Genomic DNA, 21,429 nt, shown 5'->3' with positions numbered 1-21,429 from the left:
ATACACTGCAAGCAAGTTGGGTCTCAGTCCTGCCAAGAATTAAAGATATGAGTCACCTGTAGCAGATTTAGGGAAAGACAAGTGTCAGAGAAAAAAGTTGATTTGTCCTCACAATTAGCAATCCAAGTTTTTTGTAGTACAACTCAAAAAAGAAAGAAAATTAAAAAGACAAGTCACTTCAATGAGCGCCGCAAAACATGTTTGAAAAAAACATTTGAAACTGACGTCAGTTTAATTTTTTAAATCTTAACAAACAACCAAACCCTTAATCTCACCACCCAAATGCCCAAAGACACATGTTAAAAAATAAATAAACACTTGTCATCATTTGATCCAGCTCTAAAAGTCCTTTACTGTAGCACAAACTCACTCATGCCAGAGCGAGCCCATCGTCTCGGAGCTTCCACAGATGAGAGCTGCCTTGCCCTCCTCAGTGTGCTTTCAAGACTTCTCTGCCAATCACACGACAGAGAGCAGCAAACTTCCAGGTGGCACTCGTTACAAGATTTACAAATCATTGCACTCTATTCATTTTGCACAGAATCCCAACATGTCTTGGGAATGAGGGTTGTTTTTAATGCCATCAGCAAAAAACACTGAGGTAGCATAATTAATACACAACAGAACAAAGTGAAATGGAGAAGCAGCACAGACCTTGAAGGTCATGCTTTTTCCTCTAATGTCCTCCTAGATCCATCAGTAGTTTGAAATGAGAATAATTTGTTCAATTTACATAAAATAATGTATATATATATATGTTTATTCTCTCTCTCTATAGATAGATAGATAGATATCTCCTTTATGAGAGCACAGAAACCTAAAAACACTGAAAAAAACTTATCTACAGTGTCCCTCAAATACTACATGCATCTTTTGACAGACTAATGTATAAAATTCATAATATCATCAAGGGGAAACAAGACACGGGTTAAACAAAAAACAAAAAACAAAAAAACAAAACATAAAACAGGGGAATAAAACATAAAGGAAAAAAATAAAAGTAAAACCTTTTCACAAATATTAAGTCATAGCTAAGGATGAATTTTTGGTGTTGTTTTCTATAAAAGTGAAATATTTGCAGGCAGAAATGCCAGAATGTGAATGTGTTAAAACAACAGAGGGGAGTAAAATAGACCAGCCAGTGGACTAAGATGGATTTCACTGTTTAAATCTACACAGTCCTCTATATCTGATTTACAACGAGGTGAACATGCTAGCAGTTTTCCCAGCTACAAAGTCAAAAAAGGACACACAGTGATTATTATACTAAACACACATTTCATTGTAAACAAACAGCTTTATCTTATGACTGACACACACCTCTGCTGGCTGTGTTTAAGGAGCAAACAGCTACATCATTTGAAAGAAGATATTCCTTTTTGTTTTTTCTAACAGTAGAAAAGTAGTTTCAGCGTTAAACTTTAAAAATTCACAGCCTTTAACTCATCTCCTTTTTTGCAAGTTTTTCACTGATGGTGGAAATCCTCTCAAGTTGGTCTGGGTCAGGCAGCTGCCAGTCGATAAAGATGAGATACATCAAACTACCGAAAACGCCTCCAACAAGCGGAGCCACCAATGGTACCCAGAACCAGTAGTTGTAACACCTGCAGAACAAAGAGCAGCAGGACATCACGGTTAAGAGTGCAGATTCATTATTTTTAACAGGTTTTACTTCGATAGAAGAATTTATCACAGTGAAAACCCCCCAGAGAGTAGCATATTAAATATTTAAATATCAAACTTCACTCAGAGTTCTTTAGTCTAAGATCAGCAGTTTTTGTTTTGTAGGTCGACACCTTCCATCAAGATCATTTCCATAGAAAACCAGGTCCGATTAATCTGTCTGCAGCCATCAGCAGTGTTGTTCAAGTTACTTGAAAAAGTAATTAGGGATTACTTCTCCAAAAAAGTAATCCCGTTACTTTAATGATTACTTATTTTCAGAATTAATTAGTTACTTTTTAAAAAACATGATAAACAACCTGAAAAAGTAATAAAGCAATAGGCCTTTCAGCCCAATTCTAGTTTTTTCTGCAGACTCCATCATATAAAATGTAATCAAATGAAAGTCTCTTTATAAAAATTGTTTTAATCTTTTAACTTTATGCACATTGCATCTAGCAAAAAATAAATTATATGCAACAGTCTTTGACTTGAAGAAATTTGTTTAACATTTAAACCTATTTTCTGCATATTCCAACATATAAATAAAACTATTTTTTGTGTTTACACTCACTCTTTCAAAGAGATGCAAGTAAAACATAGCAGAAAATAAATAAAATCAAAGACTCCGTCGTCCTGTTGCTCTTAAATCTATTTTAGCCTGTTTAGCAGGAGCGGAGCAGGCGGGGGTTTGCCCGGTGCCGTAGCGGTCATGCCAGTGGGAGGATCCGGGGGTTTCTCTGTGAATTTCACATTCCCGTGGCAGCGTGCTAGGGTACTTGCTCAGAAGTTTAGGGAGTTTTTTTCGCTGTAAAAAGAAGTTTTCTTCCCACGCATCATACAGCGTACGCTAATGTTTTTGTCACTTTTTACGTAATCAAACTCAAAGTAATGTCAGTGCTTCCACCCTCTATATATTATCCATGGTTGATCATTGATCTGCACACGTCCGTACCGAACATCGCACGCGCTTACATCATTGTCATGAGACACTCTCGGAAAAAAAATAAATAATAAATCACGGTCTAGTAACGCAGCGTGCTTATGGGAAAGTAACAGTAATCTAATTCCTTTTTTGCAATAGTAATCCCTTCCTTTACTCGTTACTTGAAAGGGTAATCGCGTTACTGCGATCAGTAACAAAAACAATCTGTTATTTCGGATACAGCTGAACAATAAGCTGAAAGGCCTGATAATAATTAATCAAGAAGCTATAAACTCAACTCAGATGAGATGAATTCCTCTTTGTCTGTTTAATAAAAGCCTTACATGTTGATCTTGTGTTAAATTTGTGTTTCTCTTGGCCTGTTTTGCTGTTTTTCTGCCCATAGTGTTATAACGCAGCTTTAAGTGTTTAAGACACTGTGCACTGAGCATTTGTGGAACCTCACGTCTCACATGATCATAAGATTATAAAGAGAAAACAGCTTTTTCATGGAAAAACCCTCAGGATAACTCTTCCATTGTCCAACAATCTTTGACATACTTTTGTGAAATTAAGACATAAACAAAGTTTCAATAAAACCAATAACTTAAGCAGATAAGATACTTACGTGAAGACCTCAGTCCCCCAGCCTGCAGCTAGGGTAAAGAGGCGAGGCCCCAGGTCCCGAGCAGGATTTATGGCAGCACCACAGTTAGCCGACATTGAAATGGAGATCCCCAGAACGACAGCTGCCACTACAACAGGAACCAGCTCAGAGGGAGCCGGGGTGTTCCTCTTTTCCTCCAAACCCAGGATACACAACAGCAACATGCCGGTGCCCACTACCTAATGAAATGTCAACTCATTACGTTGGGTACGGGAGCAGCTGCTAAAGATCCAATCCTGTTAATAATTATACTCACTTGGTCAAAGAAACTTCTGCCCACAGAAAGGTAGTCAGAGGGGTATGTGGCAAATATCGAGGCAGTCTCATTCCTGCCGTACACAGTCAACACTCCTCCACTAAAAGTCATTAAGGCATCTGCGACCGAAACAGAGGTGTTGCAGGAAACAAAACAAACTCATTTTTTTATTTATATGTCACAAAAATTAAAAAGACAAACCATAGTAGACGAGATAGACAACCCCCGACGCCACGAAAGCCCCCACCACCTGGGAGAGGGAATAGGGCACGAGCCTCGACCAGGACACCTTCCCCAAAACACAGAAACTCAGGGTCACCGCTGGGTTCAGATGGGCACCTGCAGGGATGTAGGGTACATATTTGGAGAAGGATACAGGAAGGTGAAAGTTAAAAATGAAGGTAATTAGACACACTGGCAGGTGATCGTGTCTCTGATTATCTGTGTTATCATATAACAGTGGATTGTCATAGGTATGAGCCAAAGCAAACACTTTGCAAAAGAAAGTAGATAATTTATTATTATCTATTATCTTATTTGTAAAGAGCTCTGGTGATAAATTTTGTGTACTCATTTAATAACTGCAATAAAAGTCATAATTACCTGAGGGATTTTAGACTGTGCAGAGCATATTGTAATGAGTTTAAATGTAATACTATGTAAAAAAAAAAAAAAAAGGAAATTTTAGTGCCCATTATGGATATCTTTAAATTTTTACCTGAGATGCCCTTGGTGAGATACATGGCTGACATAACTCCCACAGAGAAGGCCATGTTGCCAGATAGAAACTGGCCTTTAGTCTCATTGCTGGTTTTTACTTGTGCAGCAGCAGCACAGCCAAAGAGCTTTGTTGCAGATAAAGAGGACAGAGAAGGTGGAAGGTGCATGAGAAGTCAGAAGTTACTGCAAAACTCAGGTGAACAAAGAAACGAGATTTTCCACAGCTAAAAATGCCGACATCAAAACTAACTTAAATAGACGTAGAGGAAAGCACATGAGCAAATTTCAGTATATCTTTCTTGACTAACTAATTGATAAACAGAGACAAATTTGTTCTTGTTAAAGTGTAATTTAATGCCCTCCTCTTTAGACTTTGTAATGACCCGTGTTATCTGAATGACCATGTAAGGGACAGTATGGCTGTTACATTGTGATCTCACCACAGATGAGAAGATTTATGTAGAAAATTACATAAGTTGCAAATATAACTTCTTTTTAATATTTTTTTGATCTTTTTCTTAATTTTAATCTTTTTAATATTTGATATACAAGCATAAATTATTGTAATCTGTTCTAACTCCAGGCAAAGTTCCCAATAAAATCTCAGTAGAGATTCTGCAGTCAGGTGAAAACTGTTTTAGACATGTGGCACAATTAAGGGTTTCAATTTCAACTCATATGGATTGTGCTTTCTTTAAATGCATTACATCAATTTATGTATCCAACTTCACACGCCTGCATTTTTCAGATTACTTCATTTATGTCTTGCAGAGCTGACTTTGATTCCTACAGAAAACAAACATGCTTGAGAGAGATAAGACTGAGAACACCTTATAAATCCCATAGGAAGCAATTTTTTATTTTATTTTTAAGAAAATTACCTTCACCTGGCTTCAGCCTTAGTTTTAGTGATAGATGTAAAGTCATGTGACAAGTTTTCACAGAACAGGTTCTGCAGTACTGTGTAAAACTGAAAGCTCCCAGTCTTTCAGTGAGCCAGCTTTATCAGCAATAACTTGAAGTAATAATTTTCCATGACTATTAGTCATCAGTTTATGAGTCTCCCACATCATTGTGGAGGATTTTTTTCCCCCAGCCTTTAAAATATTGCTTCAGTTCATTGTGATTTGTGGGTATTTTTTATGCACAGCTCTCTTAAGGTCTCGCAACAGCTTGAGGTCTGCACTTTGACTTGAAATTGCAGCATGTTGATCATTTTGATTTTCAGTCATTCTGCTGTAGATTTGCTGCTGTGCTGGGATCATTGCCCTTTTGCTTGAACTGTTGAGCAGGTGGCCTCACATTTGACTGTAGAATACTTTGGTATACACAGGACCTTGTGATCTACTCAATGACTGTAGGTGCTCAGGTCCTGTGCCTGCAAAATAACCCAAATCATCTGATACAGTGGCAAAAAAATATTTTAATCTGATGCTATTATGTAGTTTCATTTTTTCCAGAGTTGTTTGATTCCGTAAACATTCAGTCAATGTGAGGGTATAAAATCAAACTCAAGCTACTTACACGTTTTACGCATAAATTTAGAAAATTAAAAAATAATAAACCTGAAAAATTAAAGGATAATTCTTAGACTGGATCTGGAAAAATTGTCCAGGGTTTGGGATATGCATATACACATTTCAACTCTTCTTTCTCTAAACTGTTTTCCAGCTTTGATTTTTTTTTAAAAACCCATTTGATTGATTCATTTTCTCCTTTTGATTTTGAAAATTACAATCCATCTCAAAGTCACTCACCATTAAGACGAAAGTTCCCAAAAATTCGGCCATGCACTCTCGTACTAGGGGACACCTCACCCTCATTGCACGTAGCTTCAACATAGCCGGAGTGAAATGAAAGGCCTCCACTTATCTCACCCCGCTGAGCACAGTGGCAACTGAGTGCTTCTGTCACTGTATCCCACCGCCCCCCTACCCTGTACCTACGGCTCTCTATTCACAGCTGGACAAACACTACTCGTTTACTCGGTCGTCTCACCTCACGATTGGCCAGCGCAGTGAGCGTGATTGGCCCAGCTAAAGACTGATACATAAACAGACACCATAAAGCCAAGAGATATTACTTAATACAGATACCTGTTGACTACTCGGAAGAAGCCGCCGAGATAGTTTTATGACAAAGTGTGTGTGTGAGAATAGTGTTTTACGCATTTCCCTAACAAAGGAAAGCTCCTCGAGGCTCGACTCTTCGCTTAATTTGGTCGCTTTATTCAACCTGAATAAAGCGACCAAATTAAGCGAAGCTGCCCGCTGTGGCGACTCCACGTGAATAAGGGAGCAGATAAAAGTCGCTTCTGTGTATGTGTACTGAAGCACTGCTTTAATTTGGCTTTTAACCTTTAGAAATACCATAAAAATTAAAAACAAACAAAAAATATAAATATGCTTTGTGCACGAACGTAAAGTAATGAGGAATATTCTTTTGGAGAAGAAAGCTTCGTGTTTACATGCAGCTAAAGCAAGTTTCTAAGTGTGTTGATATACAAGAAAACCAAGTATTGTTAAAGGGAACATTATCAGTTAGCATGAAATGACGGCTAAATAATTTTTATTTATTTATTTGTTTTGAAAAATTGGTCTCCAAATTGTCAAATGGTTATTTAGCAGGATTGGGAATGGATTGTCAAATCTATTAAATTAGTCTATCACGGATTTCCACAATAAAAGCACAAATTGCTGACGATAGAAGCCCCTCTCATCATCGCTGCGATGCATGTCACTGTAACCTGTGTCACTGAACTCTGGACTCTCAGAAGATTATGTAAGCTAAATATTTGCTGTATTACTGCTGATAATATCCAGAGTGATCAAGGCAGTAACATGGGATGAGGATTTGATACGATATAAAACATATAACTGCCATGAGAGATTATTGTGTTAACTTTTTCTTATCAAATTATCTGAGAAATCTCTCCAAAACAGAAACCTTGACTTTGTGATGGAAGGCTGTAAAAGTCACATAGGGATTAGGTATTATCATGTGTTCACTTTTATTAATGTTTAAAAGGAAAGAAACCTTTAACCCCGATCTAAATGAAGACGAATTACTCCCTCTGCTGGTTGTAATAATAACAAACATCAATTTGTTAGCTTTTATTAAAAACAAATATAAAGTCTCAATGGAAAAGTTATTAACTATTAACAGTATAGTACAACATAGTTTTTCACTTACAGGTACCAAATGATCTGTTTTGAACTGATCAATCTATCTGTTACAAATGTTGGTTGATTTGATGCTTGTAGGAGCCACAATTACTCAATGATTCGGCTGATAAAAAGGTTTGCCAGGCCTTGAGGTAGATGTAATCCTGTTAAAAAAGAGCATGTAAGAAAAATATACATCCTTGACCTGGTCTCCAAGCTTATTTTTCTTTTTCTTTAGGATATTATAGTTATTATACTGCCTGTACATAAACGCATTTTTAACTATATCATGTCCAGATTTCAAGTTCTTGCCCACTGAAGGAGATACAGCCTCTCATAGATAGCGTTTATGTTTTTGGTCTATCCCTTTAATCTTACAAGGAGTAAACTGCTTCCTTAATCTTCATGTTTCTGGATGCTTATGGGAGCGACGTAGCACCACATCCACAGGCCCAGGAGGAAGTGTTCTGATCAAAGTCCAGGCTTCTAAGCGCCTCATCCCCACCACGCTTGTCCCTTGGACTTCTAGGACCTCATCACCGGGATATACCATGTCAACAGGACCTCCTGAGGGTGGAAAGAGGGAAAACAAGTAATCAATAATGGTTTCTCTGAATGGGAACATTCTCCCTCCCATCATCCCCAACCAGGCAGATATCTGCCTCTCCCTGACACCTGTTCTGCTGGAGGTTTCTTCCTGTTAAAAGGAAGTTTTTCTTTCCGGCTGTCCCCAAGTATTTGCTCATAGAAGGTCGTCTGCTATCTGTTTCTCTGTATTATTGTAAAATGTTTAACTTACAATGTATAACAAGGATCTTAAGATGAGTGTTATTGTGATTTGGCCGTATATAAATAAAAACGAATTGAATTAAATAAATAGCCGAAAATCTACATTAATGTCAAATTTTAACTTTATGCTGCCATAAAAGTTCATATAGTAAACATATAATATTTAGGACTGAATCTTAGATGGTTCTTTATGATGCTGTTTTCTTTAGTTATGAAGAAATAATGCACCACATCAGCTCACCAAGAGTGACTCAAGTGGCTCAAGAGTTGGGAGTTTGCCTTGTAATCGGAAGGTTGCCAGTTCGAGCCCGGCTTGGACAGTCTCGGTCGTTGTGTCCTTGGGCAAGACACTTCACCCATTGCCTACTGTTGGTGGTCAGAGGGCCCGGTGGCGCCAGTGTCTGGCAACCTCGCCTCTGTCAGTGCGCCCCAGGGCAGCTGTGTAGCTACAATGTAGCTTGCCATCACCAGTGTGTGAATGGGTGAATGACTGGATGTGTAAAGCGCTTTAGGGTCCTTAGGGACTAGTAAAGCGCTATATAAATACAGGCCATTTACTGTATAACTTTAAGGTATTTCTCTATTGTTTTCATTTGTTGTATTTATTCTACAACTCATGTCAAGAGGAAATACTGCATTTCTTACACTAATGCCAAGGTAAAAAAAAATATTATTTTGACTTTAAATACAAAATACATGACAATTCAGTAAATTAGTTAGTTAATTCTAATATGAACAGCCAAAGTTTTAACAGTCAAATTGTGTAACAATATAACCCTATATATGGTCATGCTCTATTGCGAGTGCTTTTCTTCTGCTGGAGTTGGACCTTCTCCCTCCTGTCACAAGGCAAGAGATGGGGTAGACCCTGCACAGGTTGCCAGTCAGTCTAACACACAGTGATAACTATCATTACCTATGATCAATTTTTGAAGGCCAATAACCCTAACATGCATGACTTGGGGCAGAGTTTCATGCATGACTTTGGTTTTTACCTTGGAAGATTTTCTGGACGGTGAGTGGTCTGTTCCCCAGACTTGAGCCTTCACCTCCCTCCAGACTGAAGCCCAGATCCCGGCTGTTTTTCTGCAGTTGCACAGACACTGTTTGACCTAAGAGGAGGGGAAAACACAAATAAAGTATCTCATTTTCAGTTCAAGATTAGGAACGTCATTATCAGATCTTTGTTAAAGCATTACCTCTAATACTGACCTGTCTCATACTGTTCCGGTGTTTGTCCCCGACTATTTCCCTCTTCTCCTTTCTTAGAGCTGTCTATGATGTCCCCCTTCCTCACCACCACAACTACCATATCCTTCGCCTTTGCCCTTCTTAAAACCCTCAAGGCTTCCCAGTGGGTACTCCCAGATAGTGCTGTGCCATTGATGGATAAAACCTGGTCACCTTCCTTTATAGAGCCTTGCTTGGCTGCAACACCTGAGTGAAATACTTTGTGAACCTGAGCAGAGGACAAAAGAAAAGAAGAAGAAAAAACATAAAAATACTGCAGACACACATTTGAATATTTGCCAAGTCGAAGCAGGAAGTAGAATTTTCTCACAGTGATGGGCTTGTTTTGGTCCACGCCTCCTGCCAAACTGAAGCCTAGTCCGACTCCCACATCTTTATGGAGAACCACTACCTGCACATCATCATAGTCCTGAGGGACACAAAAGGATGTCAAAATACACAAAATGTTCTTGGTATATTGGGCCTCAGGTGCTCAGAGTTGAACATTTTTTGTCCTTTTTAAACTCAATTCAGTCGGTACATGACCTGGTCAGCTGCAACAGCTGTAGCAATATTAACATTACATGTAAAGTGCCTAGGGAAAGCCTTATCTAGATGGAGGTTACTGGACCAGTGAACTGACCACCGCAACCACAGCCGCAAAAATATCAAACAACTGATCATTAAAACCATTCGAAAGGTTTTAACTTCATGCTGTTTTTACCTGCAGGGCATCGTCCCCCAGGTTCCTCACTTCCTCTACAAGCTTGTCGAGCTCCTCAGCGGGCATCACAGACACACAGGAAAACGCTGACATATCTGAGCTCATTGAAGCGGTACGCCGGTTTGTTGACTGCCAGTCATCGCTGTCATTCTCTGAATCGTAGTCAGCTCCAGCAAAGTTACACAGGTCCGAAAGACTACAAGAAGGAAAATAAAATGTTTTAGGGGTAAAACTAATTATCTGCTTCAATGAGCAACTCCATTAAACCAGAAATGAACAAGCACGGTACGCACGTGACAGAGAAGCTCCTGCGATCTGACTGACTCATATTGCTGGTGATGGTAACTGAGGACTCTCCTGAGTCTGAATCATAGTTTGAATCATCATCTTTTTGGGTGCTTTCATCATCATCAACATCCTCATCATCACTAAAGACTTTCAAATCTGGGTTCAAACCAGCTATCCAAGCATTCAGGTCCAATAACCGTTTCTTGCCTTTCTGGGGTGTTGTTTGGATGTCTGGGGAGATGACATCTTGAAGGTTGTTGTTAGAAGATGTGGGAAGAGCGCGAGGAGAAGAGTCTGGATCTTTTGCTGGACATGTGAAGACGGGAGGGCTTTTGTTGTCACTGTCGGCAGTGGGAGTGACATCCCCCAGCTGTGCCACAGGTGAAGTAGTGAGTAAATAGCTAGGGCTGTTTGTTGGAGTCTGTTCATCATCGCTAACTGGTGAAGTAATATCAGAGTGTGACCTTTCCTTGTGTGAAGGGTCACAGGGTGGTAGTGGGGTTGGTGTACTGCTGCCTGTCACGTCTCTCTCACTTGCCTCTTCAGGGCTTGAGGCTTTGGAGAAATCTATCTCGTCTGTGCCAAGCTTTCCACTTACAGCTCTGTCACTTTCGTGAGGCATTTCTTGGGTAGTCTTGAGTCCGGAAAATTTTAAATCGTCAGTAGAGTCTATTTTTCTTTTCTGATCCAAGTCATTTAGTCCTGTCTGTTCCTTCTTTATTCTTAGTCCAATTTCATCCACTGATAAATTTCTGTCAGGCCAAACCTTGTTTACTGTTCCCATCTTTTTGTCTTCACTTTTATCTTGTGCCTCCCCTTCTTCTTGGAGTCCTGCCCACTTTTTCCTTAGCTCATTTATTTCTTTTGCAGACCCGCTCTTCTTCACTCCTTCATGTCCCCTGCTGGCTTGTGCTGGTACAGAAAAGGTACGTCTGGGTATTTGGACTTGGCCTGTTGCAAAACTCTGAGTTCGCTGTGTCAGAGCCTCAAACTGGTTGATCTTCTTTCTAACACTGGCTGCTGAGGAGACAGACAGAGCCTTCTTTCTCTCTGCTGTTTTCACATTGGTTTTCTGTGGATTTGTCTCAAATACATCCTCATAAGCATTGCCACCCTTCAATTCTGTTATTTGATCTGGTCCATCAACACTTCTAGTCCTGTCTCTCAACATCCCTCTTATTACATTAGTTTTTCTGTTTTCCTCTCCGTTGTTTGCAGAGCTATCGTCTTTGCTTTTGTCTCTGAATTCAGACGACTCTCTGAAAGAATCTGGTGTCTCTTCTAACAAAGTTTGTGGCTGTGCGTTTGCCCTTGCAGATCTAATCTGTGCAGCTATACTGGACCTACTCCTGGCTCTATCCAGGGACCTTGTACCTGTTTCCATAAAACCCTTGCCCCAATTAACTCCACTTTCCTCTGAATACCTTCCCTGCATCCACCCTCCTGGTGAGCTATCTCTTATGCTTGCCCCAGATGAAAATGAAGTCTCAAACCCTGAGGCATTGGCATCTTTTTGTGTCCAGAGTGAAAGTCCACTTTTCACTGCACTATCGCTCTCCTTCGAGAAGAAACTCATAGGGAAGGTGCCCCCTGCTGTCTTCTCATGAGGCTTTTGCTGCTGTGAAATGAGGGATTCTGTTGATGATTCAGAGTTGTTAGAGGAATCCCTATTTTTGTAGTCATCCGTTTTACCAAAACCAGTAGGTCCAAAGAGTTTCTCTATCCGCTCCATTATACTTTGGCCACTTTTGGGCCCCAGTGAAGCAGATGTCTCTGTGTAACTATAGTTAGATCCAGACAGGGATCTTAACCTGGTGGGGAGAGTCTTACCCCTACTGCCCCTTTCCAAAAGCTCGCTTCTCTCTTGAAGATTACTTACACCTACAGAATTAAAGGCCTGTATTGCTGAATTCGTGTCGTTTTCGCTGCCTTCAATTTGTGTCCTCCTTCCCTCCAAAGCTCCAGCATATTTACTGGTGTCCCCCTTATTGTTGTTGGACAGCTGAGAAAAGTCAGCTATGGTATTGGGATCAGGTTTTCTAGTGCCTGTTTTGAAATCTAAACTCTTACTTCTGCTTGTAAGGTTGGATCCCCTCCACGCCGATCTTCCCTGGCTTTCAAATGCAGGGTTTTCTCTTCTGTCAGTGCCAAACTCTGGGATCGTTCTGTTTGTGCTGACACTGCTGCCACTCCTAGTCCTGGTTTCACATCCAGTGACTGTGTCGTCATCCTTATTTGTACCGTTTGTGTTGGTGTGTTTCCTATATCGTTCTCTTTCTGCAACTTCTCCTATGCCCTCCCGTTTCCTGACACCTGAGCTGCGAGAGAGATTGTATGTGGGAGAGTTAGCTGAGCGGACGGTGAATTTCACCCCTGTCCTCTGCTTGCCATACTCATTCTGTGAAGCGGGCAGCAGAGACGAGTCCATTGTCTGAGAGTAAACAAAGTTAATGACCTCCTGTCAAATGCCAGATCCCAAAAAAAGAGCGGAAAAGTGAACTTGATATTTTCTGGGAGTCCAAGCGACTGTCTTTTAGATTGCACTCTGGAAGCGGTTCATCTAGGAGGCTCGCGTTTTGGGCGTGTAAAAAACAAATAGTGTCACAGTTACAATCCTCTCATTAGATTCTTCCACAGACAGACATCCTCAGTGCAGTAGTTTGATATTCCTAATTGTGCTCTGGTTTGCGGCCTGGAAGTGGTGACTCCACTGGCTCTTCTTCTTGTTTTGACCACAGGAGACTCCAGTTCCCCAGCTCGACCTCACTGAACAGCTCCCATTGCCTGCCAAGCATAAAAATGCACAAAATTTTATTCTCAGAATGGATTGGACTGGAATGTAGAGATGTGGATTGTGGTCACTTTGGCCACTTGGAATGGTCAACAATATCTCACAGTGTTAGAGGACAGGAAACATAAAATGTGGAGACTGATTCGGGTAGAAAGCATTAACAAATGTTAAGAAATTAGATCAAAACTAAACAACAACTCACTTACAAACCTCTGCCACCAAGCTCACTTTGCAACATGTTCTTGCTGTCCTCTCCCTGACTCACCGAACAGTATGACTCAGATAGTGTTCTCTGCTGTACACACGTATGAGACACCATGTTTACATAGGCAACATACTTGAAGTTACCTGTCAGCATCAGCTAAACCTGAACCAAAAACTGGTAAAACTCACCTAACAGCAATCCACTCAGCAAAAGCAATGTATCAAATGCCAATCTCTGCAGCACGTATCAGTCTCGTGGTCAAAGAGAGACAGCAGCTTGTTCAAATCGAACGGTCATAAGAGCACAGATTTACTTTGATTTAATTACAGCCTGCAGATAACATCACTGAGGGGTAATGACTCATCATGGTTATCTGTGTGTACAGCCAATGAAAACAATGATAACCATCTTTGATCGCTAATCAAGTCTGAATGAAGATCTAATCATTCATAATGTCATTAAGGATAAATTCTGCAAGCTGATGGTTTCCTGTAATTATATTTCATAAGAGTAGATTTACAGTATGCAGTGCTTTGTTTAGTTTAGGCTAAAGCATGGCACTTCCAGACAGTCACTGGAGGTGCTTTCCAGTGCAGGTGAGCCTGAGAGTCAGTTTACAGAAACACCTGTTATATTTTGCCCCATCTGCGTAAGCAGGGCAACACATAGTCATTCACTTTAAACTCCCCTTTGAATCGCAAGAAGGAAACAATTGCACCCTCACATCAAATGAAAATACACACATTTACTCAATTACACAGTTACAAATTAGCCAACTAAAAGTCCGCTCCTACATTCACAAAAAAGGTATCTTACCTCCTTTAAGTGTGTTTTCTGTACTCGTCCTGGGTCATTGTGTTAACTCGGATTCGTAATGAAGACATCGCCATGTAATGACATCAGCTCCTCGCTCCTGACTGCCCTTCTCTCACTCTTTGTCTGCTTCTCTTTACATCAGCTTTGCATGATAGAGTGTGTACAGTGACGCAAACCTGCCACACTGGTTTGTCCTCTCTCCTTTTCTTCCTCCCTGTCTCTCTGTCTTTCTCTCTCCTCCCCCTCCTATTGTTGTTCTCTCCCTCTTTTCCTTATTCTCACAGGGTAACATTCCTGACTGAGGTTCAATGTGTCACCCTTCAAACGCCTCGATAGGGAATGCACACACACACGTTTACCCACGTTTAAACACACACCCCACTAATCATTTGATATGAACATCTTTTATAGCTTCAGGGAGATAAGATACAGTTTCGATATTGTGTGAAACGGTACAAGCATGACATTTCCTAAAACATGGCCCGTAATGTCACCCCACCTCAGGCAAACCCGGGTCCAATCATCTGGGCTGAGCAGGTATCAAAATACATAATAACAGAGCACCTTTAATTGGGTCCAGAGATTACAAAGAGCCAGGAATACTAGCAGGGATAAATATTGCCATAAGAACACATCTCATATGTCATCTGTTCAACAAAACAGAGCTTCACTCCACACACACACACACTTGGTGAGAGTCAGTGGGTTTGTAATGCTGACTAAAGGGAAAAATATCTGCGATTGCTGATCATTTTTGTTCTCACAGAACAAGCTGTTTGTGGGAACAAAAAGCCTTTTTATTACAAATTTTAAAACAAAGGGAAGCACACATAAATGTATAAATTAATTTTTAAAAATGCAGCTACTTACAGTTTTGTTTTTCATGAAGAGGCTATCTACTTACTGCCGCCTTTTTGCATGCACCTGTGACTGTTACTTGTCTTCCGTTGAGACAGAGGAAACTGTGGTTACCACGCTAGCTTGCTGCACAACTAAATAAGAGAAGTCTTGATGTTTATGTGTGCCTGCTGAAATAAATAACTTACATACACAGACCCTGGGATAAGAATTAGGACCATAATGATCCAATCAATTACCAGCCTTCCGGACAGAGGGCTGGTAGCTTGCATAGTGCCTCTCAGGACAAAGATAAGTGTGTGAGTAGGGGTAAATAGCCCCATGCAACTCCACAGACACCCACCCTTGTTCCAGACAGAAGAATAGCACCCACTGTCTCTGCAGGATGGATGCAAATAACAGTTCAGCTCACACAGGCACACACTAGTGCTTGAAATTCATTCTTTAGGGTGTAGGACTGACAGACTGTGTGTTGCAGAAGCATTGTGGGAAAGGACAGTGTATTTTACAAGTAGGTCATTTGACGTTTAGAGTCAGGGAAGATAGAAATGTAATATGAAGAAGGAGAAAAATCTAGAAGCTGAAAGCTGGAGATGGAGATGACTTGAATTGACAAAGCATTTCAGTTTTTATTTTTATTTTTATGATTTGTCTGATATTGAGTTCCTTTCAAAAAAGTAAATTTTAGTGAAGAAATAATGAAGGTAACAAAGAAGAGGGTATTTTTTTCAAACAGGAGAGGACAGAGAAAAAGGGGAGAAGATGAAAATAAAGACTTTAAATATCCAGTCTTATAAGTTTTTGTTTTTGAGGAAGAAAAATAGAAACACATTGCTGAACCTCCTTTATTATAAAACAAGAACTTAGGCGTTTTTTTCTCCTATTTACATGTGTGAAGCAATGACTCTGTTATACGGTCATTGCAGTAAAGTAGCATCCGTAAATATATAGTTAAAATAAATAAATACATGCACACAGGGGCAGCGTCAGACCTGACGTCACCCCTGGCCGTACCGGTCACGTGACTACCGCGGAAGTCAACAAATCAGGCAGCGAAATGTAGCAACAAGCACTTTAGTCCGCTCAACTTCCCCGTTTTTGTCTTTTGTTCCTTTAATGTTGGCTGCTTGCGGTTTGAAAACGCCTTCTTAAATGAGACACGTACCGGGCACAGGACGCACTTTGAATCGACATTTATCCAGTTAGTTCAGTTAAAATAACAACAAAGTAAAAAGAAAACCGGCAGATCTTCAAAATGTTTAACGACTCGCTTCCTTCGAGAATTAACGTGGTGCTTGTGATGGCCTATGGCAGTCTGGTGAGTTTGTTTAACGTTGTTTGTGCTGGTTTAATCCAAACCGAAACAATGAACGCAGTCCCGGGTTACAGAGGTAATCGCGATGCTTGGACAGGTGCCTCATTCCTCATCAGAGGCTTGCAGTGGTTGATACTTTATCCAAAGACTCATTTCTACTTGATAATCTGCTATTAAACGCAAATAAAGCTGTTATTACAAGTTTGAACACCTGGATCCCTCAACCATGGTGTACTGAAAGGTACTAATAGTGTGTAAAATCTGTTTAATAAATATCACTGCAGCCCAATTTCTCCTTTGGTGCCTGTAGTTGGGCGATTAATCATAATAACATTCATAATTATTGTAATGTTTACAAAATGTCGACACTACACTGTGTGATTTAAGGATTTAGAGTGATGACTGACAACATTTACCCTTTGGAGGTGTCACAACCTGGCTCAGGGACTGTGGCAAAGAAATGAAGACAACAAAAAACAAACAAAACAATTTATTTATAAAACCACAATTAACCAATGGAGCATACTGCAGGGCCCAGGCGTGACTCATGTTGATGGAATTTAATTTATATAGCATGTTTAAGTTAAACATAAAAACATATGTCGGTTTAAGATGTCTTAAGGCAGTGAAAACAGCAAAATAAACGTTTACAATGAAGTAAAATACAAGTTAATGTACATGTGCATGCACACACTCACACACACAACAGACACAAAAAGATTTTGTGTCTGTTGTTGACTGTATGCACGGATGTCATTCACCTCAGATCAGCAGGCAGCTTGTTCCAAATAACAGCGTGATAGTAACTGAAAGCACCCTCATGTTCTCAGCACACTTAGATCTAATTCTGGGGACATTTAAAAGATCTGCACCTGATGACCTGAGAGGTCTTTTTTTTTTAACTGATTTTATTTGAAAAGGCACCATGTACAATATTAACATAAATGTTACCATGTGATGCATTGTTCCAGAAATATCTCTAATGTCCCTCAGGCTTTATCAGATTATATGTAATAGTTTTGATCAATTGCTTTATATTAGACTTAAAACTGAAATTTAAATCATACCCAGATATTCAAACTCACTCACAATTTCAATCTTCTAACCCTTAGTGAAAGTTTCTGGTCTGAAAAGACCTTCCTTTATTCTTACTTGTATTAAGAGTAAGACAGGACTTGTCAAACCCCTCCATGAGCATTGCAATTGTCAATTTACTCGCCAAAAGCTTTGCAGTTTTTGCATGTGTATATGTGACAGTATCATCTGCATACATTTGCATATTACTGACATGAGCCACTTGTAGAAGGTCACTGATGTAGAGGTTAAGATAAAAACCAGTACAAACCATATCCACGCTGCAGACTGTGCCATTATTGTCCTCTTCAAACACATGAAATGAAATCACCTGATTGCAGCACAAGTGCAAGTGGAACCGGTAAGAGGGAGTGATAGGCAGGCAGACTAACAATTTCAAGGAGTTGGATTACTGGGTCATTAATCGAGAACGGGTTATTGTAGAAAACTGGTTCTTGATATTGATATTCTCGATATTGGTCCAAACCAAATATTTCGGTCTCATTTCTGTTTAGTTCTAAAGAATATGCTGCCATTTACCCTCATTTTAGTCGCTACACACCAAAACAATGAAACAAAGACACATTTAACCCTAGGACTTGCATTTATTTACACTATATGGACAAAAAAACAGTGCCACCTACAGGAGCTGCTTGGCCATGGAAATAATGTTTTTAAAAAAAGGGAAACTCAGACATCCATCTAGCATTTAACTTTCTTTCAGATTTTTGTCTTGCTGTTCATCTTTGTCAAAAGACAAATTATGCGACTTGCCATGAAGTCTCGAAGAGGACCACATGTACTCCTTGGCCACAACGCACCAAAGGTTAAACGCACACTATTATAATGCAAGTGTGTTCTGATGTTTTTTGTGTTTGTGCTGAAGAATTGTGTCTTTGTTCCAGGAGCTGAGACAAGAAATTGATGCCAAGCTGAACCTGGTCCAGAAAATCCACTTTGAGCCTCGTCTGCTGTCTCCAGATGATGACCGGTTAATGCAGAGAGAACAGTCTGGTAAGAGGAGCAAACAAACACACACATAGCACGCACCACTCCTGAAGCTATTCATATAAATAGTTTCCATGCCTGTGCACTAAGTAGTCTGTGTGTGTGCACATGTTCCAGGTTCCTGTGACTATTTGTATAGAATGAAAGCACTTGATGCCATCAGAGATGCCGGTGAGCTTTTCTGTTACAGTTTGTTTTGTTTTGCCATGAATCCAGATTAAATCCTCCTGACTGCTACAGCAACATCTTCAACTGTTTGTCATTAGATTTTCCTTTTCGTGAACTTGGAGGAACGTCCACCGCTGTTACTGGAAAAAGATTTCGGACCTGGCTTCTGCAGCTACGAAATTCCCACTGCATATTCAGAGAAAACCAGAGCTCTGTCATCGACACGGTGCTAGATGGCTACAATAAAGCTCGTCATGGGGCAGAGGTCAGCATTTTCTCAGACGGTCCACAGCTCAGTCCTCTCTTATTTACTCACTGACTCAAGTACCAGGTTGGACCCCCTTTGCCTTCAGAACTGCCTTCATTAGTTCTTTATGGCTCAGATTCAACAAGGTGCTGGAAACATTCCTCAGAGACTTTGGTCCAGTTTGACACGATAGCATCACAGAGTTGCTGCAGATTTGTTGGCTGCACATCCATTACAGCACGTTCTAACCCTGCTATTCAAATGTCACAGGACAAACAGAGACTTAGCAGACCAGGCAACATTTCATGTTCTGTTTTCCGACATTAATGAGCATGTGGGAGTTGTAGTCTCAGTTTCCTGTTCTTAGCTGACAGCAGGGAGACCCAATCCGGTTTTCTGCTTGACAGTTCAACGTGTTTTGCTTTCAGAGATGCTTCTCTGCATACTTTGGCTTGTAACAACAGCTTATTTGAGTTCTCCTCTGACATAATTTGCTCAGAGAACTGCCGCTCTCTAGATATTTTCTCTTTTTCAGACGATTCTCTGTAAAACCTACAGATAGTCATGTGGGTACATAATTAGAGTTTCTGCCATGTAATTTGATGATGAGAGTTGTGTTGACATGTAGCTGAATGGATGTACCCAATAAACTGCCTGGTGAGTGTATATCGTCATCATCATCATCACATGAACAAACAGTTCCATATTGACCTTCCAGTGGGCTCCCAGTTTGTGTTGTAGTTCCGATGCACTTGATGTCATTTTGTTTGCTAATTCTTGTGCTTTTTCTTAAATAAAAAATGTATGGGGTCTTTAATAGTAGTGCTTTTTGTAACATACTGTGTAGCCCAAGGTATAAAGCTATATTATCCATATAATTTAAGTTTTCTCCGTATTGCCCAGCACGGCAGTGAAAATTTGACAAATCTTTAGGTCACTTAAAGATTTTATTCTGGTTTCAGTACCAAATCACTGATCTTGATGTTTTCCTGCTTTTATCTTCAGGCTTTTGGTGAAGCAGAATTCTTGAAGTACCAGGAAGCCCTAACAAAACTGGCCTCCATGTAAGAAAACACAGCCAATCCTCACGCTGCTCCCTTACAGCTTTTCCTTTAATCCCAGCATGGAATGTTAATAAGGCAGCGGGAACAATTGGTTCTCCTTGTATTGTTTCAGAGTGAAGTCTCAGAGCAGCAGCACTTTAAATCAGCACCATCAGTCTGCAGCCAGAGACCTGACCGGCACCACAGAACCTGCAAGCACCTCCTCTCCCTCTCCGACCCAACCCACCTACCTCTCATCTACAATGCAGCAGCGCAGCAAGAGGTCCAGACACTTCCTGGAGCTGAAGAACTTCAAAGACAACTACAACACTCTAGACAGTACACTCTGAAAATGAGCCCGTCCAACAGAAAGTCAAGGACAAGGCAGCGCTGCCAGTGATTACGGAGCCTGAAGTCTCAGAGTGAAAAGACAAAAACACTGCCTTCATACTCTAACATGTATTGCCTTGTTTACACTGTAGTGCATATCAGATTACTGTTACAGTGCCCTTTACCTAAGTGTAGCTTATGCATATTATTGCATGTATGTATTATTGCATGTATGCGTGGGTAGAATGACTCTAACCGACTATAGTAAGTAGGTTTGATTTGACCAAAACAAATCCAGAGCTATTAGGCTATGCAACAGCATAAGACAATCAGTATTTATTGCACAATGTAAACACCTATGCAGACTTGCTGAAAATAACCAACTGTTTTAAAATGTTAATAGTTACATTTTCAGAGAAAACCAGCATTAATTGTTGCTTAGTGAGAAAGAAATCTGCTGTTGATGTCACTTATGTTTACACGTACATCTTTGCTGTCTTTTGTTGCAGTGAATTTGACAACTTGTTTTGTTGATTTGTTTTTTTTAAGTCTTGATCATTTTTTTTACAGAAGCCATAGTGCTACTTGTTTTCAGGAACTGTGATTAATAAGTGCATTTTTTTTAAAAATCAGTTATCTCAGTGCAATGTGAATTAACAGTATTTCAGTGTATTGATGTATTTTAAATGTGGGGTATTGCATTATGGGAACTCTGTTCCTTGACTCTTAATGGTATACTGATATGAGAGCTGCGTTTCATTTTCATCTGCTTTTATGGTTTCCCAGGGAGGCATTTTAATGCCTGAATAATTTATTTTATGTGGTGCCTACTATACAATTTACCATCCAAATAAAACTGTGACATACAGTTGATTCTTGAGTCATTGGGAATTTTCTTTGACAAGAAAAACTGCAAAATCAAACTTGCAAACCTACCCACTGTGGCGACCCCTTGTGGCAAAGGGAGCAGCTGAAACTAGCTGTATTAGGCACACCGTGATAGTACTGTGTTAGACCCTCTTTCCCCTTCTGCTGCCTTTAAAGTCTTCGTGGCATAAATTCCACAAGGTGCTGGCGTCCATATTGACATGATAGTATCACACAATTGCTGCAGATTTGTTGGCTGCACACACAAAACTAATAGTTATG

At 40.1% G+C, this 21,429-nt stretch overlaps 3 protein-coding genes across 3 annotated transcripts; 1 reads left to right on the top strand and 2 right to left on the bottom strand.

Moving 5' to 3' along the window:
• Positions 1 to 1,339: 1,339 nt before the first annotated feature.
• aqp10a (aquaporin 10a) lies at positions 1,340 to 6,090 on the bottom strand. The gene is made up of 6 exons (XM_005732121.1): positions 5,988 to 6,090; positions 4,229 to 4,355; positions 3,712 to 3,849; positions 3,511 to 3,629; positions 3,216 to 3,433; positions 1,340 to 1,604 (listed from the first exon to the last, which is right to left on the bottom strand). Exons 1-6 carry the CDS (start codon positions 6,069 to 6,071, stop codon positions 1,439 to 1,441), a joined length of 852 nt encoding a protein of 283 aa, XP_005732178.1. The 5' UTR covers positions 6,072 to 6,090; the 3' UTR covers positions 1,340 to 1,438.
• A 1,233-nt stretch (positions 6,091 to 7,323) lies between these two features.
• On the bottom strand, positions 7,324 to 12,329 carry LOC102204001 (serine-rich adhesin for platelets). Its single transcript, XM_005732120.1, has 6 exons — positions 10,431 to 12,329; positions 10,138 to 10,333; positions 9,745 to 9,843; positions 9,396 to 9,642; positions 9,179 to 9,295; positions 7,324 to 7,961 (listed from the first exon to the last, which is right to left on the bottom strand). The coding sequence occupies exons 1-6, from the start codon at positions 12,155 to 12,157 to the stop codon at positions 7,798 to 7,800; spliced, it is 2,550 nt and encodes an 849-aa protein (XP_005732177.1). The 5' UTR covers positions 12,158 to 12,329; the 3' UTR covers positions 7,324 to 7,797.
• A 3,802-nt stretch (positions 12,330 to 16,131) lies between these two features.
• On the top strand, positions 16,132 to 21,135 carry ltap1 (lipid transport auxiliary protein 1). The gene is made up of 7 exons (XM_005732118.1): positions 16,132 to 16,413; positions 18,209 to 18,310; positions 18,390 to 18,498; positions 18,610 to 18,663; positions 18,759 to 18,925; positions 19,913 to 19,971; positions 20,084 to 21,135. Exons 1-7 carry the CDS (start codon positions 16,351 to 16,353, stop codon positions 20,298 to 20,300), a joined length of 771 nt encoding a protein of 256 aa, XP_005732175.1. The 5' UTR covers positions 16,132 to 16,350; the 3' UTR covers positions 20,301 to 21,135.
• Positions 21,136 to 21,429: the final 294 nt, after the last annotated feature.

The sequence above is a fragment of the Pundamilia nyererei genome, unplaced genomic scaffold (genome assembly GCF_000239375.1).
Source record: "Pundamilia nyererei isolate P.nyererei 1_Seehausen unplaced genomic scaffold, PunNye1.0 scaffold00045, whole genome shotgun sequence".
Taxonomy (NCBI): domain Eukaryota; kingdom Metazoa; phylum Chordata; class Actinopteri; order Cichliformes; family Cichlidae; genus Pundamilia; species Pundamilia nyererei.
The sequence above is the reverse complement of the archived record's forward strand: the minus strand, read 5'-3'. Positions and strand labels throughout refer to the sequence as shown.